This window comes from Diadema antillarum, unplaced genomic scaffold (assembly GCF_040938485.1).
Source record: "Diadema antillarum isolate AM-2024a unplaced genomic scaffold, OU_Dant_1.0 scf00000170, whole genome shotgun sequence".
Taxonomy (NCBI): domain Eukaryota; kingdom Metazoa; phylum Echinodermata; class Echinoidea; order Diadematoida; family Diadematidae; genus Diadema; species Diadema antillarum.
Window position 1 is genome coordinate 3,553,135 of NW_027271059.1, and position 27,114 is coordinate 3,580,248.

The 27,114-nt window shown below is 39.2% G+C and overlaps 1 protein-coding gene across 1 annotated transcript; it reads left to right on the forward strand.

Annotated features, from left to right (window-relative positions):
- LOC139722709 (epithelial sodium channel subunit alpha-like) lies at positions 1-25,849 on the forward strand. The gene is made up of 14 exons (XM_071634000.1): positions 1-35; positions 3,871-4,076; positions 5,174-5,350; positions 6,015-6,119; positions 7,065-7,313; positions 11,150-11,312; positions 12,488-12,603; positions 13,708-13,871; positions 20,447-20,654; positions 21,618-21,690; positions 23,031-23,088; positions 23,386-23,459; positions 24,886-24,961; positions 25,490-25,849. Exons 1-14 carry the CDS (start codon positions 1-3, stop codon positions 25,847-25,849), a joined length of 2,064 nt encoding a protein of 687 aa, XP_071490101.1.
- Positions 25,850-27,114: the final 1,265 nt, after the last annotated feature.

The following is a 27,114-nucleotide window of genomic DNA, read 5'->3' on the forward strand; positions in this document are numbered from 1 at the left end:
ATGAAAGCTGAAGATATACCACGGAGCAGTAAAAGGTAATATCCAGATTCAAATTCATGAAATTCTTCAGTAGAGATGTTTTCATTGCAACTGATTGACAAATTGCCCTACATCGACGTAAATAAGCACTGAATTGATCACGTGTTATGGAAGTATAATACTAGCCATGATAATCAAAAAATCATGGGTGTACGATTTTTTTTACCATGGCTACTACTAAAACACTGATTAATTCGTTAGTGCTTATTTACATCGATGTAGGGCAATTTGTCAATCAGTTGTAAAATATCCAGATTGTATATATTTTTTGTCACGACTTCATCAGTCTTTTCCTTTTGTACAGAAAAAAAAATTAAGAATTAAAGTGAGAATTTTCGTTTTCTGCATTTTATTGTTTTAATATTAGGTTGCAAAAAAGGCGTACAACTTGTGGTCATGCTTTCTTCCATATTTTTTTTTTTTTTTTTTTTTTAGATTGCCGAATATTTTTGATTATTTATTAATAGGCCTATTAGCAGTTCCGTATATCCAAGCGACGTAATTAAAAGTGAAATTCTTAAATGAATGTGGAAAAAAATCATTGTCCCTACCGCCTCGCCCTTTTCAAACATTCGCTGGGATTAAAGATAGGATTGGGACCTTGAGGTGATGAAATCATGCCGCCCGTAGATAACGATATGGCTGTCAGCTGATTGCAGCAAGTTTACGAAGCTTGCTGGCGGCTTTCGCTTTACTACGAGATCGTGAAGCATAGTCTCTCATACAGGTCTGTTGTGTGACGTACCTCTTACATCCCGTCTAGTAGTAGTTCCATAGTCTATATCATGGGCGAATCCAGTAATTCCGCAAAAGGGTGGGGGGGGGGGGGGAGGAGGGGCGCAAACAATATTTCCGAGGTTACTTTCGGATTTCATCTCATTGTCTTTTTCTTTTGTTTTAGCAACACTTAATAAAGAGGGGCGCGCTCTCAGTGCGCCCCTCTCTGGATTCGCAACTGTATACTGTATAGCCTGGGCGCAGTATATAACAGACTCACGGACTGTTAACCTTCACCATGTTTACTAAAGAGCCAGGGCATTCATAGTCCCAACAAACAACATTTCTCCCTTCCTCACAGTGAGTTTCATCTCACTGGTCCTCTCAAGAGTTAAGTAGGCTTACGTGGCCGAAGCCCTCCAGGTAGCGTGGCCTCTTGACCCATCGGGGGACGAGTGAAAACGATGCCTCTCTAGGACACCGAGTTATTTGTAAAATATGGCAGGGCAGCAATAAATTAAACACATCATAACATCAAGAAGGCCATCGTTGTCTTAATTTCACCCAAAACTTTGTACCTTTCTATGGGACGGAGGGGGGGGGGGATGTGGCATAGTGGATAGGTCCTAAGACTCCCGACTCCTGATCGGAGGACCCGAGTTCGAATCCCGCCCAGTGCGTAGGTTCTTGGACAAGATGTTTCAGTCCAACTGTGTCCCTCTCGACCAAAATGTAAGAATGGGAACCTCGCAACGCTATGAATAATAATAGCAGTTCCCTCTGGTAGAGCAGTTGCAACACTAAAGACGCTACCCTGGGTAAATAAGACCTTATTATCAATATCATTATTAGTAATAATAATGATAATAATAATAATAATGATAATAATAATAATAATAATAATAATAATAATAATGATAATAATAATGTTAATAATAGTAATACTGTGATTATTATTAATATTATCATTATTATTATTATTATTATTATTATTATTATTATGATTATTAGGGCCTATTATTATATTATTTTCATCATCATCATTATCATGTTTATTATTATTTTCCTTCTGTTCAGAAAATCATTCTCTATGATGATATCATGATGAGATTGCGAGTTGTGAGAAACTGGAAGCTTTGAGTAATGTCGGTTTGTATGACTGAGCAGGATTCTTCTCGTTAATAACAACAAAGTCTGAATCCACAATGCTGTAGTAGTGTTTGAGCAATGTCGCAAAAGATCGTTCTGAATTAATCTTATTTTTGCTTATTGTTAATTGAGTGATCTAACTCATATTAAAACAAGTCATTGCTGTTGCTTATTTTGCTGCTTATTTTGTTCTCTCTTAAAGAGTATGCATGGGTTTCAAGTCAATAACACCACACAGGTTGCTCAGGAATCCTCAAGTGCATTATCTCTTCCCCTGTCCATAAAACAACTCGAACATTGCTAAAAATATAAGTACATTTCCTATATAATCAACTTTTTTACACTTGAAGATAGCTCTTACTGTGCTTGTTGTGTTCAATGTTATTACTATGTCTTTCCCTATCCACTCATTTTGCCTTTGAGGAAGATTCTGGTAGGATCGAAATCTCAAGTCCCTTTGGACTCCAGTTTATTCCATTGGCCTGCCACCCGCCACTGGATAAGTAGTTTTTCGAGCAGCTTTTTTTTTTTACTATTATTTTGCTACATTTTTTACACCTGTGTTCATGTATACTATTAAAGAAAATGAACACACATGAAATGTTTGGGCATAATTCGGCCATTGTCCCCCGCACACAGTCAGCAGGGTATATGACCCATTTTCAAATCCTTTATCTTATTATCGTTTTCATTTTTCTTTCCCCAGAGACTAGAGATATTGATGTGATGTGTATGGGAAATATTGGGATGGTCCTATTATTATCTTACACACCATCCCCAGCTGTATATCGGGAAATTCTATCCCTACTTAGTAGACTCAAGAGGCGTAGATCAATTTCAATATGAAATGGAGAAGAGTATAGAGGTGACACGTGATGTGAAGTCTATGGGCCACTTAAAGAGCTTTGCAATATTATTGATTTTTAGGTAGTGACAATCATTCCCACGCACACCCACTTATATCACCTGTATATGCACACATGTAACTATATATGTTTTATAGCAAAAAATGATAAAAGCCATGGCGGTAGTACACGTTCCTTTGTGCGTATGTTCAGTGGGACGTGTGCGTCACTCTTTATGAACTATACAACAATACATTGATGAACACATAGACAAAACAGCCTGACAATTAGGACACAGGTAGGCTCTATAATGTAGTGACCATAAGCAAAGATGAAGTCAATGAAATAATCAGTAGGTTGGGACCACGTCCGTGACGTCACAGAAAGGTATACTTAATAGAAGTTGGCACGCCATCAGCGGTACATAATACAAAAAAAAAAAGTTTCACTGATTCATGAAGCCGAGTGTCATGTTAGAACCATTATCACTGCAGATTCTTCCTACTCGAAGTCGAACCACATATTTGTGCCAATTTATTCGTTACAAACAATTGTATTGGACTGCATTGTTGTAAAGCACTCAGACACGGAGTCAATAAGAGAGAGAGAGAAAGAGGGGGGGGGGGGGGATAGGGGAGGGGGAAGGGGGAAGAAATCCACCTCCCTGGCGTGTCAAATTTGAAGCAAGGGATTGCACCAAACGGTGTAGGGAATATATCAAATCCATATAATATTTTTTTTCCTTTGGCAAATATTATTCTCCAAATTCTAAACTTTAAAACTATATATAAATTGCAATACTCCATTTCAAGAGAAATATACATATAAACGAATAAATGTCAAAAATTGTTAAAAACTTAATCATTTGGATAAGCGGAGATTTTTAATAACGCTCTGGTCAAGTTTGTAGAAATTACCACAGCATGCATGGAAGGTCAAATCATATCTCCATAGCAACTATCAATATTCAGTGCCAGTGGTATTCACAGATGAATATTATATACCTAAAAACACGTATCAATGAATTCTCATGCAAAGTTATTAATTTCCACACATTCTTACATTCCATTATTCCCTCTTGTCGTCATCATTTTCTTTTCAAACTTTCTGACGTTTTAAGCAGCAATGACGACGACATCGAAGTCGGCTTACGAATCTCTGACGTGAAAGATGATCCACCGTCCACGGTCTCGTCTCTCCTGGGCGACTTCGCCATGACGACCACGGCCCACGGCATCCCACGCGTCTACTCCGCCAAGTCGGTCGTCGAAAAACTCTTCTGGATCTGCGCTTTCTGTGGGTGTTTAGGAGTCTTTCTATTTCAAGGTAATACTAATAATTCAATGCTATTGATGTATGGGTGCATATAGGTATGAAATTGCAAAAGTACAGCCTGACCGTGCATGTTCTCCACTATAGGCCACATTTTACGACTACCGTCAAATTAGCGCAAGTGCTGTTGAATCTTACCAAGGCTTAATGTCAAGGTCAAGTGGAATCGAATGAGGGGTGCTCTATAGTACGTTTTGAGTGAATGTTGTTATACAAATAGTAAATGGTCATGAGTGCGATGGTTAACATTTCGTACGAGATGAATGGTGAATCACTCTTTAGAAAGAAGTATTTACTTTTCCTCCATCACTTATTTACTGCTAACGATTGACCGATCGATTTTTCTAACTACATAATTGGCATGGTGCATGTCCGTTATTGTAACTGAATTGTGACCGTCCATTTCATGCATGGCAGATGAGTGTCTTTTAAAGAAAAAAAAAGCAGAATAATGGGCTACAATTTTGCTGGGTTCTTTGTAACTTTGTAACTATGTACATGGTATTTGAAATATGCCTTATGAGATTGGCGCGTACCTTTCCTCATCATAACGTTAGTTGACGTTTCTCAAAACAATTGTGACAATGATTAGTCGTATATTATTGAAATGCATACGGAATGTATGTCTGGAAGATCGGACAATCGTTCTTAGGTTATGTAGTTCTAACCTTATATATATTGCCCTCTGTATAGATCGGAAATCTGTAACATTAACAAGGATTACTGTCTTTCAATGAGCATAGATCACATGGGATTAATCAGCACCAATAAAGTAATAGATTTTGAAGAAATTGTCATATGTGTTTTCTGCAAACAACCTTTACTATAGATTTTCCTTAACCGCAATAACATGTGCGTTTGCTAAAGCAACACTGAATTAAATTGCTGGTCGAACATTTGAATTGAATTGAATTGAATTGAACATAATCTCTTTGGAGGAAACGTCACTTTTCATACTCGAAGAACAGCCACAGTTCTTAGCATAAGCAATGTGGCTGAGAAATCACTCTCAATTTGGTTATCTCATACATACTATATTCCGAGGGAGAGAGTAGCTCTTATAATCTTTGCGCATTTCTTATTCCTGCCAGGAACAAAACTTCTCCAGGACTTCATGTCCTACCCGTATACCACCAGGACAGACATCATCACGGAGTCGTCCCTTCGGTTTCCCGCCATTACTGTCTGTAATGTCAACATGATGCGGAGATCGCGGCTTGTCAACACGAGGTTCGAAGACCTGATCGAGCTTGACGGAACCTCGACAGGTGTGGGAAATGTCTGTCTGTATGTGTGGTGTGTGTGTGTGTGCGTGCGATGGTGTGCGTGTGTATATATGTGTGTTCGCTTGCATGTCGTTTGCATTAAAAGTAAACCACAGAATCTCGTATAGGATCCTCATCTTTTGTTTTGGTTTTTTTTTTTTTGTTTTTTTTGTTTTTTTGTTTTTTTTTTTTTTTAGTGAAAATTAAAAAAATAAGAAAGCATGGTATTTCTGGAAGTTATAGCAGAACAGGAGTTTATCTTGCTGGTAGGCCTAGTGAGTTTCGCTGCCCGCCTGTCAAAAAAAAAGAAAAAAAAAGTGAAAGTCTGGCCGGAATGTCCCTTGTAGTGGAGTAAGTGCGTTGTGAGAATCAAGTTTGTATGATTCCAGCGATTAGGGTGAGGATACGACAAGTCGTTGTGAGGTGAATTAGCGCCATCACATGGTAGACAGGCTTCATGTGATAAAACGACTGTTATGAATATATAATTATGAACGTGATTTTTTTATGGCTGATTAATTGATATCATCGTAGGCAGTGCTCATCTTTAATTATCTCTAACATTACATTGTTATCATCAATACAAGTAGCAGTTTTTGCTGTAGTGGTATGATTATTGTTTGATTTGTTGAATATGTTTGGTTTCTAAGTTTGTTTGTTTTTTCAGGTGCCACGGACGATTATTCCTGGTGGTTCAGTAGTGAATTCTATCGAGATTTGGCCGACATTTCCATGCAGTCAGAGAGCATCACTGAGACCCCAGAGGACACAGGTGAGAGACAGCGGTGAAATTTAATTCCATCAGATTGATTGCTTACATTCTGACTTCAGTAATCATTTTGATCCAATGACACTTTCTTGTTCTCCTTTGAATTTCTTTCTTTAGGTTTTTTTTTGAATTTGTGATCCTTGAAGAGAAACAGGAGGATTGAATGAATGAATGAATGAATGAATTAACGAAACTAATAAAGGAAGGAACTACGAAGGAATAATGGACAGAATGTATGAGGGGAAAGGGAAGAAATTGTGCCACTGCCTCTTTCGTTATTAATAGTACCATTACAACGACAACAGCCTCTTACAGTGATATTTAGTGAAGACGTTGGCACTAGCAATGACCACAACGCCGTTACATATTACGCACAGAATGCATGGCCGGAGGAATCGGGGGGGGGGGGGGGGGGGGCTCGCCCCCCCCCCCCACTTTTTTTTTTGCACCATACAAAGAAATACATAAGGTGTCACCACTTTGCCCCCAACCCCCCCCCCCCCCCCCCACACACACTTTTTTTTTACCCCGGAAGTACGTAAGTGGCACTAGAAAGAGAGACAGTGAAGAGTGAGCGTGGTAAGGTTATGTTTTTGCACTGAAGACCTTTTTTGTTTGGGGGGGGGGGGTTTTGCTTGTCAGCTGAAGAAACCCGGAAGTGGCAGCAGAAGTTGGGCTGAAGGCCTTTTTTTTTCTTTTCTTTTCTTTTTTTTTTTTTGCTTGTTAGCTCTTGAAACCCGGAAGTGCCTCCTCCCTTTTGAAAACGCTCCGCAATGTATTCTCCTCCTTCAGTTTTCAAGAGCTCCATATCGCCTTGATGATAATGTTTGAAAAATATAATCATTACTGGGAATTGTCATTGTGCTGTGACTTTCACTTTCAACGCCGTGAACAATTTCCTCGGTTTAGCTAACACTTCAAGAAACGAAATTTGTTTCCCGTGAACAGGAGACGAGATGTCATCACTGAATGGAACCGAAACCTCGACCACGGGATTATCTACGACATCATCGCCGTCGTCATCGACTCCTTTGTCTTCCAACGAGACGGAGTGGTCATTGTCGCCATCGTCGTCCGATCAGGCGATGTCGGTAGCGTCTAGCAGCTCTGACTTGGCAAACATATTCTCGTTCGTAGAGAGCGGATGGCTAGGGGGAGACTTCGACTTCTACGACCAAAATTTTGTTGGTGTTGATGGTGAGAGTACTTAAAATTGTAATGATAATGATAATAATAATGATGATAATAATGAAAGAATAATAACAGTAATAATAGTAGTGGTAATAATAGTAAAAATAGTAATAGCAAAAATAAAGATAATAATAATGATAAGAAGAAGAATGATAATAATAATTCAAGCAATAATGATAATAATAATAATAATGATGATAATAATAATAATAATAATTATAATAATAATAATAATAATAATACAGTCATGAGTAGCACTTGCATAAACCCATATCTATTCTTGCGAGAAGCAATTGTGTAACTTGTTGTGGATGGCTTTCCACATCGTGTATGGCAGTCGATCGCATTGTAAGTGAATATATGAATTTTAAAATCTTCTTCAAAATATTTTGTCGTTGTAAAATATACCTTGACATAACAAAAAAAAGATAACTTGAAAAATTATCTTTGCCTCTTGAAAGAAAAATGCTAAAGAAGAAAGAATACTGATAAATATAGAGCCAGTAAATAATAATAACAATGATAATAATAATAATGATAATAATAATAATAATAATAACAATAATAGTCACAATAATAATAACAATGATAATGATAAATCTTCATAAAATATCGCAAATGCTTAAACGGACAAAGACCCAGGACTCAAGAAGACGCTGTTTGTGACCATTTTATTACGAAGATCGACAATGTAAAACTGTCAATCATAATAGACTGCGGTGCTGTCTTTTGTATAGGTCATGGGCGTAAATCCCTGGGGGGATGCCCCCCCCCCCCTCCCTGAAATGGAGGAGGGGGGATGGCCTGTATAATCATCCCCCCCCCCCTGAAATTTGAGAAAAAAATGGAGAAAGCAGAAATGTGATTGTATCAATTTTGGCATATTGCATGACGTTCGTACGCCCGCCTTCAGACAGGTAACAGAGCTGAACAGTATTCTATCTTGTAGGATAATGTATACATAATTTTCTCAAGCGCTCGCTCGCTTCGCTCGCTCGCGAAGAAAGTAATATCGACATAAGGTATGGTCCAGACGTTGACAACGTCAAATAGCATAGGCTTACATTTAAACATTCTATGAAGCGAGCAACTCGGAACCATCTGCAAATTATGTACGAAAACAAACAAACAATAACGAAAACTATACCGCCATAATTGAACCCCCCCCCCCCCATCCATGTCCTGAATCATTCCTGAAACGATGATGACTCTGATACATCTATGGGCATACCCAGGGATGATCAGGGGCGTCGAATCTATCTCGAAGGGGAGGGGGGGGGGGGGCAAAGGGGCATTTGCCCCGCCCCTACGGAAATGTTGGGGGCAGACAAATCATTTGTCCCCCAAGCAATTCCCGAGATGAGGACAAATCTCGAACTTTCTTTATGGAAAAGTGGACAACTACCGCCAGAATTATGCACCGGATCGCTGAATTGTCCTATGCAAAAGCTCCGCTACTGGGTCCCTTTCGATAGACTTTGTACACTTTTGAGATTGACGTTTTATTTCCTTATATTTACCAAAGAGTGTGCAGCAGATCTTTCACTTACAAAAGCTCCCTCATATGCAGAGGCCTCGATTGAGGGGGAGGGGGATGGTTCCCCCATAAATGTATTGGGGACAAAGAGATCATTTTGCTCCTCCTCGTAACTCCCGAGATGTGGAAATGTTTTTACTTTTTTGATAGAAAACTGTCTAAATATTTCACCCAAAGATGGCTGAATTTCAATTCTGAAAATACAAAATCTCCCTCGCGTAAGAGGGGGATAGGCCTTACCCCTCCCATACCCTCCCCGTTCAGTCATTTCTACTTAATACACTTTAGATTGACAGATTTCAAAATGTTTCATCTAAAGTGTGCGCCAGGTCTGTTACTTCAGTTTAAAGAAATGCAAGTAATGTTCCTTGGATGGGAGGAGATATATCTAAACGGAGGGTTCCCCCCCCCCCCTCCCTAAAAAACAGTATACACTTCTGGGATTGAAATTTCCCCAGATTACATCATAAATGTGTTTACGAGATATTTGTTGCTGCCAGTAATTGCCAGCAGTTGCGCCCGGTGCGCCCCCATCCCTTAATTTCCGAAGCGAATAAAGTACAGCTACACGGCAGTTTTTGGACTGTAAAATGTCTAAATTTTCAAGCTCGCTCGCTCCGCTCGCTCGCATTTAATCGTTATGTCATTCTCCTGATGTTGCGGCCAGTAATTGCCAGCAGTTGCGCCCGGTGCGCCCCCACTCCCCTTAATTTCCTAAGCGAAAAAAAGTACAGCTACAAACGGCAGTTTTTGGACTGTAAAATGTCAAAAGTTTCAAGCTCGCTCGCATTTAATCGTCATGCCATTCTCCTGATGTTGCTGCCGGGTAATTGCTAGCAGTTGCACCCGGTCCCCCCCCCCCCCCCCTTATTTTTCAAAGCGAAAAAAATATATAGCTACAAACGGCAGTTTTGGGACTGTTTTCAAGCTCGCTCGCTCGCATTTAATCGTCATGTCATTCTCCTGATGTTGCTGCCAGTAATTGCCAGCAGTTGCGCCCGGTGCGCCCCACTCCCCTTAATTTCCTAAGCGAAAAAAGTACAGCTACAAACGGCAGTTTTTGGACTCCGCTCCCTCGCACAGATATTCAAACTCCAAGTCCCTCCCCTACCCCCCATCATTAAAACGGAACGATGCCCCTGGGATGATTGCTTTACTGACTTAAATCAAGAAAATTGAAGAATACAATTAATAGCTACAGGAAAATATCTACTACGTTATTGCATACAAAGAAATGGATATCCTTATTAGCATTTTATTGAATTTATTTGGGCATTATCAGGGCTGCGCTACGTTTTTGAAAGGGGGGGGGGGGGGGGTGTCAAAATCGCCTGTCAGTCAAGAAGAAAGAACACCAAAAGACAAGAGAAACAACAACAAAAAAGTCTTCATACTTTTAAGGTCTGATTTTCCGCCTGAAAGTCGGCTGACAAGCAAAAAACAAACAAACAAGCAAACAAACAAACAAAACACAACAACAAAAAGTCTTCATATTTTTGCTACCGCTTCCCTCACACTTTGAATGGAAAAGAGTGGGACATTTGATCCCTGTAAAGTGTGTGTGTGTGGGTGTGTGTGTGTGGGGGGGGGGGTGGGGGGGGGGGGGGGCAAGCTTCTCTATAGTTTTACATCTACACAACAATCAGTCGACTACCTTTTACACAACAAACAAGTTTCCGCGTCTTGGCCGTGTTTATCGAGCAAACTTTGTATTTGAAGAACCCGTATGAAGTATCTAGGCGAAACTAGCCATTGATAAAGGGTTCGACAAATTCGGGCAGAGAATATGAAAGTATAGAATTCGATATTTTTCCCATGCATTTCCTCGAATAAGTGATAATCCTAAGAGCAATCACATTATGCAAATCTTAATCAATTGATAATATCACCTCAACATAAATCTTCGCTAAATTCCTCTTTTGAAAGCATCTCTTAAATCGTATATATCATTCTCCTTTCATAATTGTACTCATTCATTTTCATTTGTTTATTTAGGCCCTACTCGTTTATTAATGTATTAATTGATTACATAACATAACATAAAAGTTTTGACTTTCATAAGGACACCTGTTTTTAAGCAACTACAGAATCAACCAAAAACATAATTTGTATGTGTGTGTTTCTGTGTGTGACAAAGTCAATATAAAATGCATAACTTGGTGAAGATAATTATGTTTACACTATATCTGATCATGCGCGCGCGTGCGCATTTATTTTCATTTTTGTATATGTATTCATATGTATTTTATTTTGTAGGTATACAAAGTAGAGTGTGCATCCATAGATCTCTGAATTTTCTCAACAGGAAGCAATGATTGGGACGCGATTGTTGAGCAGTCACGTGACCCAGATTTCTATGACGTAAAGAATTTGATGAACCCAACTCTGGAGGAGCTTCGAGCGTACGGCCACCAGCCAGAGGATTTCATTCTCCAGTGTGTCTTCGATAGGCGAGCGTGCAGCTACAGGTAGGAGGGCACGTCGTACGTTGGACCCATTCCTTCAGTCTTCACTAATTCGCTGCTACCGATCTATTTATGTTCATTCGAAAACCACGACTGAAACAGGTCTGTTAGAATGTATTGGGCCATTAGCAAGTAATTGCATCGAAACACACCCAATAGACCAGTTCGTAATTTCACTTTGCGAATGAGCAGAAAAAGGTCATTTGTACCAACAAGCATTTTGGTTTGAAATTCACTGTGATAAGCATCTGTGATGCAATGATTATTCTTGTGATCCTTATCTAAAATGGTGCTTGCCAGCACATCCACCTGACAGCAAGAGTGGTATTTCGCCATACAAAAGGAAATAGGCTGTTATTGCATTCAGTACAAAACAATGAAATGAATGCCTGTTGAATTGTCAACTGATGGAGTATTCCGATCACCTGAACTCAACGCAAGTTCATTCTTTGTTTGAAGATGAATTCCATGAATTGTTACGTCGGGCATGCTTATGCATTATGCTGCTTTGAAAACGAGTGAAGTGCCTAACCAACTGAGAAAAAAAAAAAGGTCATTTGTACCAATGTGTACATGAGCTAAATAAATTACGAACTGATGGCTTATTGGCTGCGCTCATCGGTGACGTTCGACTACAGTCGAGATTCTTCGGTTGTGTGTGTTCTCTCTAGAGATCAGCGTTGAAGCTTCACACAATTCTTCACGGGAATTCCCGAATATATCCGAGTCGCGCCAACTGCTTCACATTGCCTGGTCAACTCACGCTAATTCATTATTTTGATAATTGCTTACAGTAAATCTTAAATTTCGTTTAAACATTGCTATGATGCTACCCTAGTGACCCAGAATGATCCATCCGACGTTCTTCAATTGCCATAAACAACAGAACTTGTAGATAGGTCTGATTAAAGAAAGTGACTTTCATTGACAGAACTTCTAGAAAGACTTTGAGTTCACATTATGTATATGCTCCCGACAAGAAATGTCATGCGGATAATATACACTTGCAGGTATTCAAAGTAGGTACGTTGTAGGTATTCAAAGTAGGTACGTTGTAGGTATTCTTGACTCCTATCACTGTAAACAGCCCTGTATCCAGTTAGCTACGCTAAATTGCGTTTTTGTCTGTGATTTGCTGCTGGTGACAAAGTCATCTTCATTACTCCTTGCACCCTCAGAAATTTCAGGATGTTTCAGCACAGAGATTATGGCAACTGCTTCACATTCAATGGCGGGAATTTGACTGAAAATGAGACAGACGTCCTGGATACGGGCAAGACAGGCGCTCAGTATGGTGAGGTTTCATATCGGCCAATGGTTCTTGTGAACTAACAGAAAAACCTATAAACAATATGTGGAGTATCTATGAAGAGTTTCATTGCAAAATGAGCTAAGCGCCATTTCTAAACATTTCAAGGTAAGTCCATCATCAGATAGACCAAAATTTAACCTTTCCAATACCCCACTTGTAACATAACAAGGAATATTCTAAAAGTTATGATTAAGAATATCCTCCATTTTCTTTTTCTTTTTTTAGCAGCTTAAATCACAAACTCAACTAATATCAACTTAACAAGAATGGAGTTAGCTCATTTTGAGATAAAACTCCTATTTATAACCATGGTTGTCCACGCAGACATTATACACCGCCGGCGCCACGTTTTCAAAAGTGTGTGTGTGTGTGTGGGGGGGGGGGGGGGGGGGGGAGAGGGGGGGGGGCACTTCCGGGTTTCATGAGCTAACAAGCAAAAACAAAAACAAAAACAAAGGCCTTCAGCGCAACTTATGGTGCTACTTCCGGGTTTCTTCAGCCGACTTCAAGGTTTCTATTTATTTCATTATTGTGCTTACGCACTTCCGGGTTAAAAAAAAAAAAATGGGGGACCCAAAGTGGTGACACCTTATGAATTCCTTTGTTTGGTGCAAACACGAAAGCATCTTGGGACCACAAAATGGGCTTAGTGGGTGTAGTAGCCGTTTGTGTGCGTGCAAATTCAATCTCTCTCTCTCTCTCTCTCTTTGTTATCTAAAGTGTCTGTCATTAGTTGCTAGGTGCAGTGTGTGTGTGGGGGGGGGGGGTGGTAATCCTCCCTGCCCCACTCCTGGTGTGGTACTGCATGCTGCTTCTATACATTTACACAGAGAGGTGTTAGCACGATATGTAGATACATGTTTTGTAGGCCTACATGTCTTGGTGTCCCCTCACAATTCGACTCGAGATTCCGTTTGAATTACAACGATTGTATTATTTTTTGAACGCATTGATGATGATATTCTGTCTTTCAACTTGTTAAAAATTCGAAGCTAATGATGACGCAACATTTTTATCCTTTGTGGTGGAAAGAAACGTCGCTTTGGTTACATAATTCTTCCTATTTCCCATTTCCTTCTCGCTAAGGGCTCCACTTAACATTGTTTGTGGAACACCCCGAATACGTTGGCTTGCTAACCTCGGATTCCGGCGTGAAAGTGTCCATCCACCCGCCCACAGAGCAGCCGTTTCCGGAAGATGACGGCATTACGGCTTCTACGGGACAAAAAACGACCATAGCTCTGCGGAAGGTTCGTTACCAGTCTCTCTCAGCGTATTAGTCTGTTATTGCCGAAGCAAAATAATCTGGGATCAAATTTCATGATCGATGTCCTCCAGTCCTACAGTTGTCCATCGGGGAGCGATTTTTTTTTCCCCACTATGGGAAAGGCATGTATTTGTCTTGGTGACTTGGATAGAGAATAACTATCAAGTCTTTGACTTTATTACTCTCTCTAAGCCTGACGGAATAAACCGTTACAAACTTAATATACTTTAGAAATTAAGAGCAAAAATGAAAACAAGATATTGAGCAAAACCCAGTCTAGGATTCGAACAACCGTCCATCTTTTGAACAGTGCATGGAGCTACCATGAACAGTAGTAGCTCCATGATCAGGGCACCAACAAATCGTGCCACAGCGAGGAGCTGCCGAGATTGGTGGTCATTGAGCTTTTTGAAGTATACGAACACAAATTGTCTCCCTATAGTCTTTAGGTTTCTGACCTTTTTTTTGTCAGTAGACTGCCGTAGATTTTACACACACTAGTGACTTTCCCATGCTGGGAAAAAAAAATATTGCCACCGGGGATCTTAGAATGGCAGTCGTAGAGGGCGTAAACAGTTTCCACGAGATCTTTCTCGCCACTCATTGCAATTCACGGAGCCAGCGTTTGCTTGTACAATTTTATCATTAAAATCACTATTCATGTCAGGACATTCTAACTTATGAAGCATATCCGTGGCACTTTGAAAAAGGAAAATATAGTTCTCTTTGAGAAGAAGGGCACAAAGACACCTGAAAAACGAAAAATTATTTGAAGGGGTCGGTGCAATATAGTGCTAACCCACACAATAGTCATTTTGAGATAATCGCTGTTGAATGTTCGGAAAGTCCATACATTGTACATTAATAAAACATGAATGCATGCATTTTTACCATCTTATTGGTTGAATTAAGATATGATATTTTCACGGAGGTTAGAGTGAATGATAAGGATTATGAAAATGCATGTAACTTTTTGACAAGTGTGGGTTAGCACTATATTGCACCGACCCCTTCAGTTTGTTCTTCTATTTTTCTTCTTCCGCTCTGACGTCCTTGTTATTTACATGAGTGGTCTCTGGTAAAAGGGCGAAAAGCCAGACAAGTCAAGTCATAGGCTGCGTTTATCATCTTTCTCTATTTTGAAACAATTTTCCGTACCCACTATCAAAAGTCGTTTCCAAAGCCTCATGCAAACGCCTTCCAAAATAAGTTGCGTTTATCAAGTCATCGCCAACACCAAAACTGGCATTGTCACTGCGCAGTAGTAGCAGCAGCTGCACTGCGCCGTTTGACCCAAGGAGAAGGGGTCTTATACAGCTGCGTGCGCTTTGCGTTTGTCTCGGTTCTAGAAATTCGTTTCTGGCTGAAACCTGTTTCGAAAAGAACAAATTTGTGTTTTTCAAAAAGGCTTTCCGAACCCCACAATCAAAACAGCTTTGCATTTATCATCTCTAAAAGAAAAGAAAAACAAAACAAAACAAAAACAAAAACAAAAACAAAAACAAAAAAGGGGAAAAAAGCCCTGAGTAAATCCGTTTGGAAAACCTGTTTCTACCGAAAAAAAAAATAGAAGTAACGACTCATAGCAGCTGGATCGGCCTCGATAACCAGTGGTAACATAGTCTAGCTTCTGAAGGATCGAAGCAGTCTCTGATTCAGTATACGCGACAAGCCGTAAAGCTGGTATCTCACTGAGCGGCGAACGTTTGCGAACGTAGCGAATTTGAGATTCGCCAACTTTTCTGACGAATGTTTGCGAAAAATCAAAGTTCGCTTCTGCCATTAGCGACAGTTAGCGACTTTTAGCGATGTTTAGCGACAATTAGCAACACTTTAGCGAATGTTTGCGAAAGTGTTTGCGAACACAGGTGGCGACTATTAGCGAATGTTAGTAAATGTTAGCGACAATTTTGCAAATGTTAGCGACAGTTTTGCAAATATTAGCAACTGTTTGCGAATCATTTGGGACAATTTTGCGAATGTTCTTGGACCTAGAAAAGTACCAGGCGATTGTGTATAGTAAGACCAATAAAACGACATAAAACCTTCCACTGAATTCAGATCTCTTGTGACAACCGTTCAAGATGGATTTCCAGGATATGGAAATAAATTTCTGCCAAGAAGAGGCTCAAGGTGTTGCTATCCTTGAAGAGCTGCTTTGTCAGGCTGCTGCTACAGCTATTCTCTCTAAAAAGGAAGAGTGAAAATGTTCACTCTTGAAGAAGTGAATAACAGAAAAGAGTGAGTTTCAAGTGAAATTAGAGTGATTTTGGAGTGAAAATGTTCATTTTCACTCATTTTTGAGTGACCTCAGGGATCACTCCAAGATTTTCGAGTGATCCCTGAGGTCACTCCAAAATGAGTGAAAATAGATATTTTCACTCAAAATTCACTCCAATTTCACTCAAAACTCACTCTTTTCTGTAATTCACTCCTTCAAGAGTGAACATTTTCACGCTTTCTTTTTAGAGAGTTGTGCAGCATAAGAGAAATAAAATAAAAAAAAAACAAGAAAGGAAGAAGAAAAGAAAGAGATTCAGAGAGTGCTTGTTGCAGAGGACAGACTTTAGTCAATATGAAAAGCTTTTGAAGCAATTACAATCATGATGGAGATGTCAAGAGCTTCAAGAACTTTCTAGAGTGGAACCTTGTCTGTTTCAGAAGCTTTTATATAGGAACCATGTGGTTACTTTTTCGCAAGCAGTGGCGAATCATATAAAAATGTTAGCGACACCGTATTACGACCGTTTGCGAATTCTTACGAGTGTTTTGCGAATGTTTGCGAATGTTTGCAACTGTTAGCGAAAATACAAATTCACAAAGGTTCGCAAAGAAATTTTGAACATGTTCAAAATTTCTTTGCGACAAGAAAAACTGTTTGCGACAATAAAAACCGTTTGCAAACTTTCTTGCGAATGTTAACGAACCTTTTGCAACCGTTTACGAACCATGGCGAATTCCCAAATTCGCTACGTTCGCAAACGTTCGCCGCTCAGTGAGATACCCCCTTTAGAGGGCGCGACGTCCGAGGATTATCGCAACCAGAAAATTTGCGCCATCTGTTGGTCTGTCGCATTTGGCAAAATATCGCACCAGGGAAAAAAAGGACGGAGCCCAGACCAGTGGTAAAGCGGGGTTCCCACTATCACGATTGGCGCCACGATTGAAATCGTGGTCTTAATCGTGAAGCAATCGTGGTGATTTTATCAGATCGTATTATAGATTGTATCAGATCATGAGGTCAATCGTGGCAATCGCGTTAATCGTAGAAAATTTTTGGAAGGTTCAAAAATTTTCTACGATTAACGCGATTAATTTGGGATCGTGATCATCGCATCAGATTGTCTTGGATCGTACCAAAACGCAGCATATCTTATCTAATCGTTCTTCTTAATCGTGTTGATCGGGATCGACTTTTTCACTCTCCTGCTTATTTTGCACATTTGCCTTTATTTTACTCGCAAATCGTATATATACACCACTGAAACATCCACCAGAAGCAGAATGTTTCTCATACCCCACAAAGTAACTTTTGTGACTTTTGAAAAATGACCATTATCGTGGATGTAAGGTCACTCGTGCATGACTATAAAGACCACTGTCATTGTTTTTCACATAGAAGTTAGTCAATAAGTGCAGCAATACCCCTGCGAAATGGTTTTGCTTAAGACTTTTTTTTTTGTTAAAAAATGACGTAGGGGAATTACCTTTCTGTTGTGTGTGTATGTCGGTTTTGTTAAACGCTGTTAAATAAAACAATAAATCAAGCCAAAAAAAAAAATCAAACTTTCAATACCCCTTGACATGAGATAACGACATTTTGAAATAAAAATGCATATGAAACATACTATGCGAATATGAAATCAAACACACAAGCAATGCTATCAGTTCGGCCAACTTTCTTATATTGAGCGTATATAACACATATATTATGTTAGCATTCAAAAAGATCCCATCCTCTATTTTAGCTTCAATTTCATATTTTCTTCATGTATTTCAAAGAAAGGTGAAAACATTTGTCTTGATCTTTTTTTTTTCTGGAGAAGATCTGATCTTGTGTATTTGTTTGTTTGTTTGTTTGTTTGTTTGGGGTTTTTTTTTTGGGGGGGGGGGAGGATGAGCACGTCGATTCAATAATCTATTAATTTCTTTAGGTTAAATTAGAGGAGGGACTACCTGAGGTAGTTGCTGGCCTAGGTGATGCTATCTATCTAATGATAGCGTAATCGTCATTCGCAATACTGCAAAGGTCACGTTCTCATCATCCTCAACCTGTCAACCCTTACCGTCATCAATGGTTGCGGATAGTAGGCCTAATCACTCTGCAGAAGTTGAGGAAACAATGAAATCCATCGTCAGCCGGACTCTAACATTTCCATTCGGGTCCAATCGCACCTTAAATGGGGGTCGCTTTTGATCCCGATCGTGAAAGATATCGTATCTTATCTCAACAGCCCGCACTGGTTCGCGGTATTCGTATTGGAACGTATCAGAACGTAGCTGCACGCACCAAATCGGGAACCCCGATTGTAATGATAGTAGTAGATCGGAACCAATCATGGACTCAATCGGGACAATCCTATCGGATCGTATTTGAACGGGAGACCAGATCGTGAGAGATCGTATGGCTTGAAATAGACCAATCGTGACCATATCGCAACCAAGCGAACCAACACGTGTTGACTCGCATAACCTCGTATCCAAACGTAAAATTTCAGACGAGTTCAACGAAACTTCCACGATCAGTTACGAATGTCCAATCTTGGCGTTCGTAATAGATCGTACGATAGTGGGAACCCCGCTTAAAGGAAGCTCGCACAGTCCAATTCGAGAGAAATTAATTGTTCAGATGATGATGATGAGTTATTCACACAACTCCATGAGTTTTGTGCTTCAGATAAAACTTTCGGTGTTTGCAATTCTTGTGATGACAACAATTATTGTTATGAAAACAAGATTATGAAAAGAAGGCGATTTTTACCGTTAAAGAGAAATCATCCATGACTTATTTACCACAGTCGCATTCTTAATGGCTAAACCTCTATGTTAAGGTACTTTTACTTTGCTGAAGAATATAGCTTGAATCCTTTAATTCGGTTTATTTGATATTATTTTATCCTCCATTGCATGCTATTCGCGGTCCGAGCAGAACATAATCAGAGTTGAGTCTGTCCTCCACGGAATACATTTGTTATGAACTTAACCAACTTTTTTTGTATTTATTTATTATTTATTTATTTATCTTTTTATTATTATTTTTTTTTTGGGGGGGGGGGATGTGTGCTTATTCAATTGTATTTCCGCCCTAGGTTCCTTGACGTAGGTATAGCGTTATCATTGCACGCATCGTGTTAACGATGTCCGTCTGTGTGAAAGCCTTTATTGCAATGTTAGACTTCATTTGGCAGATTTTTTTTTCAAGGAAGGGATATTATTGTTAGAAGATAGCTCTTTTCAAAATGTCTCACACTGTTGTTGGCGTCGACAATCAATCATGCACCACCCTAGCTCGTTCGTCTTCCCTGACGGCTTGTTTACGCTGTAATAATGACTGCTACGTCAAAGGGTTCTTTTACACAGATAATGTGTAGTGGAATGCAGAAGGTTTGTGAAAATGACACTCTATTTTTAGCAAATCTTTCCCATAATGAAAAAGGCGCAGCTTCAATTTCATTACAAAACATGTTCCATGGGAAAATAACATCTTTAACGCCCTTAGGGTACAATCATGTGACGCTGTGCTTGACTGACGTAGCGAAGTGAACAACTTTACAAAACTGGCAGACGATAGAAAATGTTTGCTTACACTGACTTTGTCAAAACATTGGACTTTGACACATTACACAAGCAGTCTACCAGTGCGTCTCGATTAACATTCTGCGGATCTCAAGAGCAGTATCGCTTCTCTGTCTAGAATTTTGCCTGTTTTTATAGTTATGAGGCAGGAAATCGTTGAATTTGATGTGTTGCTCAAGCAGCCGACATAATTATGTGTATGATCTATGTAGGTTGAAGCCATTCATTGCCAGGATTCTGCGATACAGTATTTGCAAGAAACTTAGTGTACAAATTTTCTTTTTATGAAAGAGTTTTACATGTAGTTTGTATATGCCAATATTTTGTCATATTTAATAGCGTCTTTAAGAGTTGTGCCACATATCCTTACTGGAATGAACACAGGGTCTCACACTGTGTTCACAGAATGTTCACATAGTGGACTATGTTAAAACGCTCGAATTTAACAGTGTGAACATGATTTCACACTGTGGTGTGGTTTTCACAGAGTGTTCACATAGTAATGCTTTGTTTCGCACTGTGAATTGATGTCTCACGTTGTGTTCACACTGTTAAAACACTCGAGTTTAACAGTATGAGGAGATATTACACTGTATTCGCGCTGTGTCTCACACTGTGGGGCACACACTGTGGGGCACTGTGTTCTTTCCAGCATGGGTGGTAATGGATAAACTTTGAGAGGGCTTACGACTGGGAGGCGATGGGTTATAGATAAAGTAACTATAACATGACGTAATGAAGCGAGATGCAATTCCTCATCAGGTCAACATAACACGTCTAGGGGGTCGATACGGCGAACCGTGCACGGCGAATGGAGCGAACACAAACTTCACGACGGACGAGTTCTCGTACACCAAGAAGGCTTGCCAGAAACATTGCTTGCAGAAGACGCTCCTTGACTTGTGTGACTGCATCACTGACGTGAGGATCATTGACAGTAACCAGTGCAGTGCACTCAACAGCACACAAGGTTTGTGGTTCAAATCCACATCCTTTCAAAGTTAAATCTAACAGAATGAATTCAAAACGATGTCAGTTCATCCGATCAAGTCACAAAGTAGACAAAATAATATGTGTTTGTTTAATAGTTCAACATTAATTATTTTTATCGAATACAGACAAATCGGAAGATTTTTTTATTTCATTATCTCACAATGATTATTGTATTGTATTGTATTGTATTTATTCAGACAAACTAAAGCAACATGTCTATAGGGGTGCAAAAAAAGTGCGAATGCCCATATTTGATCATTGTAGACTCCCCCTCCCGCCCCCCCCCCCCCCACCGAAAAATTAATATGTTAAATTGTTGAGAGCTTACCGATTATAATAATGACAATAATGACAATGATGATAGTAATAGTAGTAGTAATAGTGGTAGTAGTAGCAGTAGAAGTAGAAGTAGTAGCAGTAGTAGTAATACAGATGATAACAATACATATGATATAATGATAATAATGCGAGTGATTCTGCAATTTTTGGTCAAATGGTCTGAACAACAATTATTATATGTGGAGGGGGGGGGGGGTGGGGATATTCTGAGTGAATTCCGTTTGCCATGTTTTCTTTCTGCATTTCTTTCATTCTTCTTTTTCAGTTGGTCAACAAATGGAACCTAGAAAAAAGGGACAAATTTTCAATATAAGATTGAGGTAGGAAGATAGAGAGAGGGGGGAGAGAGAAAGAGATTATATCAGTATTTCCCTTGGAGATGGGAGACGTGATCAAGTGAAAGGTCTTTGCTTCTCCATTTTATGGAAAGCGAGTAAAGTAGAAGGTAACCGCCACCCCGCCCCACCCTTCTTGCTCTTATCATAGTGATAAGGTGATTTTTGCACTTTCTAAGCAGATAGCCTTGCAACTGTTTAAAATGATCATCCATCAAATTTGGATAAAACTTGTTAACGTATGATATTTTGTGTGTTCGTTTCAGAAAAGTGTCAGCAACTGGTCGAATATCTCTACGAAAGGAACACACTCGGATGCGAATGCCCGATATCTTGCGAGTATGAACAACGGATCACTAAATCCATTTACATTTTATGTGGTTAAAAAATGAAGTTGCTCAGGATTAAATGGAGATATTCTGAGTCTGAACGCGAGTGTCCAATTACATGCGCACTTACCCATGACTACTTATGATTATACATGTGCAATCGTACAATAATAGCTCAAAATTGTATTCTAACAAGCTTAAAACATGATTGTCTTACATGCATGCGTCAATATGTCCACCTAGGTTGACTTAACTTAGTTCCTTGCAATATATAATTTTTTAAAGTCCTGTCATGCCTGGGATGTTAAATGTGCCACGTTCACTAACGCAATGTTGATATCAATAATCGTAGACCAGTATTGAAAAAAAGTGATTGTAAGAGAACAACCAGCAGTAATAATCAAGAGGAGAGAGTGTTTGGTAGTTTTTCAACAATCATCATATGGGGAGATATTATTTAGTTTGTCTATGAGAATAAAAGTTTGATTAAATTTGATTTTCTATTCCCGTTTAACTTTATTTGATTACTGAAATTCCAACATGGATTATTGACTCGATGGACAGTTCAAGACATTTTTATTTACATGTTTCACTTTACATTTAGGTAACAGAAATGTGAAACAAATAATATACAAAAGACGAAATATGCAACGGTTTATGAATAGAAAAATTAGTCTTAATGAGATCTACCGATAAAAAGAAAACCCTAATCTAAACAAGATGTGAAATACTAAGGCAACACAAAATCTGAACATCTGAGTTGGATTAAACGATAAATAGAAACAGAACAAGAGTTAGAAGGAGGGGGATGAGACGGAGAAGGGAACAGTGAAATGGAGACCAGAGAATGGTAGAAACAGTAATAGCAATTGTTTCTATTTTCGATGTTGTTGGTAGTGGTGATGGTGGTGTTGGTGTCAGCGTTGGTGGTATCGTTGGTGGTGTTGGTGTTGTTTTTGGTGGTGTTATATTGATGTTGTAATGATAGTTTTATATTGATGTCGTAGTGATGATGACGATGTTGGTGTCGGTGTTGGAGATGTTGGTGTTGGTGGTTGTGGTGGTGTTTAATTGGTGTTGGTGGTGTAAGTGGTGGCGTTACATGGGTGGCGCTGGTGGTGGTGTTGGTGTTGGTGTTGGTGGTGATGGTGTTGGTGTTTGTGTAGTTGGTGGTGGTGGTGTTATATTGGTTTTGATGGTGGTGTTATATTGGTGGTGGTGGTGGTGTTGGGTGTGGTGTGGTGTTTTTGTTGTTGGTGGTGGGGGTTGTAGTCGTCGTCGTGGTGTTTTCTGTTTTTCTTTACTTACAATTTATCGTCTTTTCTTCTTTCATCTACTCTTTGTCGATAGAGAGATATCTTATCGCCACTCGGTATCATCAGCATTATGGCCCGGAGAAAGATACGAGGTGGGTATAGAATTAAAACTATTCATCTTTTATCCGCAACTGGTAGAATTTAAGCTATTTATCTTTTATCTGCATGTAGTAGAATCTAAACTGTTTAACTTTTATCTGCATCGATGGTACCGGAAAAAAGACAAGCCATCATTAATTCCCCATATTTTGCATTACTGGAATCAAACGTTGTCGTGAAAGCAGTGTTAAAAAGCAACACGTGACGAGTTTTCTTGCCTCTGATACTTCTTTATCTCTCTCTCTCTCTCTCTCTCTCACACACACACACACACACACACACACATACAGGAACACCTTGCCACTCAACTCTCGTCGATTAGCCAGAATGCAGCAAGAATACTGACTGACATGGAATCAACTCGGTATGTATAAAATATAATTGATACCTGTGAACACTCCCTTGTTCTCAGGCACTCGAAGATGGTAGCATAGTTTAATCAGGGAGGTGTAAGAAAAGGAGAGACAACTCCTGCTCTCCTTTGAAGGATGCGCGGCACCGCCGAGAAGTTATGCGCTTATCTACAGGTGGAAATCAGGTGCTTTGACAAAAGAGAGCATCAATAATCGGGACTAGCGCTCTCACATCTAGAAATACTTGCCCCTAATGCATTTCGCTCTCTCTCTTTCAATGTGATGGCAACAATGAATTTGTGCACCTTGAATTGAAGCAGCGAATCAAAATGCAGTGTAAAACTGACAATTTTAACAGCAAATAGTTTAAAAGCACGCTGGAGCACGCTTTAGCGGAGTACTTTATTTGAAAGATCAAAATATCCCAGATTAAAGGATAGAAAACTAACATGCGGAAATGTGCGCATTATAGAAAATATTAGGTTTTTAGAGGGCCTAATATTCAATTCATTTCGATTTGCGCATTACGAAGAAACTAGAAATACATGTTTATTATTTTGAATTCTTTCCTAAACTACTCTTAATCAATTCGAGTATTTCATTCAAAATTGTACGGGGAAATAAAGCTTGTAATTCAACGAAAGGTAAAATGCGTTCTTCGTCTCCGAACTTCGCCTTGCAACTAGAGCGGTGCAGAGCATGACTTCAAAGCGTATAGTGGAATGCTAGACATCCCATTGTAACGCTTTGAACCCAAACATGTGTATGCATGAATTATGAAGAGTTATCTCTCCTTTTCTTACACCTCCCTGGTTTAATCTTATAACAACCGCTTCAGGCAAAGATTTGTTAGAATCCTGAAATAATTGATGCTATTATCATTATCACTGTTGTCATTAATATTTTAGTAATATAAATTGTTATATATCACTACTTCATTGTAATTGTTATCATTCTTATTATCATTATTATTATTATTATCATTATTATCATCATCATTACTATCATTAGTAGTAGTAGTAGTAGTAGTAGTAGTAGCATTGTTATTATCATCGTCATCATCATCACCATTAGATATTTGCATTATTTTTATTTCGAAAGCTGCTTCACTTCGTAATCCCTAAAGTTTATCGCCAAGTTGATGTTTGTCCATCGGATTTATGCATGTCGGGTTTATGATAGCTTCTGATCTCACGAGCAAGGGATACTCGGGGACAATTACCGTACATGGGCTTTCCATAGCCCAGTCGGTAAGAGCACTGGTCTGGCAATCCGAAGGTTTCGGATTCTGATTTTCTTCATTCAATTATGATATGCCTTATATAGTCATACGTGGTGACTTAGATGAAGTAAGCTGACACTGAATAAGATTCATATAAAGAAACAAGTAAATCGTAATTATGTAACTACGATTTTCTCTGTAACTCGAATACACAGGAAAAATCTGGTCCGTTTGGTCGTTTACTACGAGCAGCTGAACTATGAACTCAACCTTCAAGTGGCTGTGCATACGGTAGGAACTGCTTGTAATGTATATAGACACAGCAATGTAAATAAAGCTGGAGATATAGTCGTCGATATATGAACATGGATATATAAAAGTGTGTGCATGTATGTGTTTATGTGTGTGAAGAATAATCCATTGTGTATGTTTAATAGTCATTTGTAAAAAAAAAAAAAAAAAATCAAGAGACAGCAGGAGACAAAAACGATCACATTCGTCAGCTCCTATTCATGCATAGACATAAAAAAAAGATGATAGGGGTATAGTTTTGATAGCTGAATACTAATCCTATAGGCCCGAATTAGGAACAGCAGCCTAAAGGACAAGTCCATCCAAAATTGATGAGGGGATTGGGTGAGTGTAAAAAAGTAAAACAAATCTGAGACGTTGAGGAAAATCTGACAATCTGTTTAAACGTATACGGTTCCACACCGAGGGTACACCATTACTATTTGCCTTATACATTATAGCTCAGCCATAGCGTTTTCGTCGTCACTGTGAACGTTCTCGAAATTGTGTGTACATGTATTTTTACAGATCGAAAGTCTCTTTGGCGATATTGGCGGCATCCTCGGTCTCTACATCGGGATGTCGTTCATGTCGTTCGGCGAGATCATTCTCCTCCTCGTCGGAATCTCGAAGATCAGCGGTTTAAAACTTTGTCGCCCTCCCGCGGCGTCCATCGCAGAAGAAACTGAAGAAACTCGCAAGGATTATGCGACGCCCAGCGCGCAGACGAGCGCGTCAGCTCCAAAGGCACAGAACGCGCATGGCAGCCATCAAACAGTGTATCGAGTGATGCTTGTTTTGGTTGTTGTGTGTTTCTTGGTTCTCACTGCATCATTGACAGTGTTCACCGTTTTGGTGGCGCAAGGAACAATCGTCATCAACATGTGACTGATTGCCGAGGAAAGATGACTTTCCGCTCAATTTGCTTTGCTATGTAGAGCAGACTGCTAAAGTCGTATATTGATATTGTATTCGTAACTATGAAACATCAAACATATTGTCAGAGCTTTATATAGCTAAGCTGGGACCATACGTTGGTGCTAGGTATTGATCTTTGCTCGTTTACATAAGCGTGTTAAATATACATCTGTACGATATATTTTACAAGATGTAGAATCAAGAAAGAAAATCAATTCAATTCAATTCAATTCATTTTATTTCCATACTTCTCATTTGTGGACATTATAACAGAAATCAAACAAGTTCTTTCACCTTGTAAACAATGTGCAAAACACAACAATATACATGGTGATAACACAGTAATTATATGTAATAACTGGTCAAATTTGAAATCGAGATGGGGTTGATCAAAGAAAAGTATGGCGGAACCTACATGAAAGCAAGCTTGTTTGGCTGTAAGCCCCGAGTAATCAGTGTTTGTGAAGAAGAAACGGAGAACGGATAGTAGATAAGACCAGATGATGTAAGGGTGCCAAATAAGAAAAAAAAACACACACACTAAAATGTGAACTATTACTGTGACCGAGATATCATTGGTTTCAGGAGGACAACATGATTTGCATAATCATAAAGCCTACTTTGGTATATACATATATGTACACTATAAACTGTTGTTGCATTAAAGCTATCGCCAGGATATGATCAGTAAGACACAAGAAGTAACATGTACAGCTATCAAGCCATTTGGTGTCCGCCGTCAAGCTCTGTATAGAAAGTTAGAGAGAGAAAGAGGGAAAGAGGAAGAGAGGGAAGCGAAGTAGAATGTGGAATTGATAATGATGAATTCGGAGAGCCTGACAGCAAGACTCAAAATGGAATCTGCAGCGTGTTGACAAGAATGTTTGATCGGACAATAACATACCACAATATTACATAAGACATTACAATTATTCAGTTTCTGCAAGATATGCACTCAATAAAGACTCTTTGAATTTGCGTTTAAAGGAATATAAAGACAAGCAGCTTGTTATTTCGGGGGAGAGGTCATTCCAATATCTAGGGCCCGTATACATTATCGATTTTTTAGCGAAAATTGTTCGAGTACGTGGAAGGTGAAATGCGTCACTTTGGCGGGTAGGATAATCATGAATCAAATAGTTTTTCCTGAACATGCGAGTGAAAACATCCGGTAACTCGTTGGCAGAAAATTTGTACATAAATATGCCGACGTTGTAACTAAATAAATCTGATAT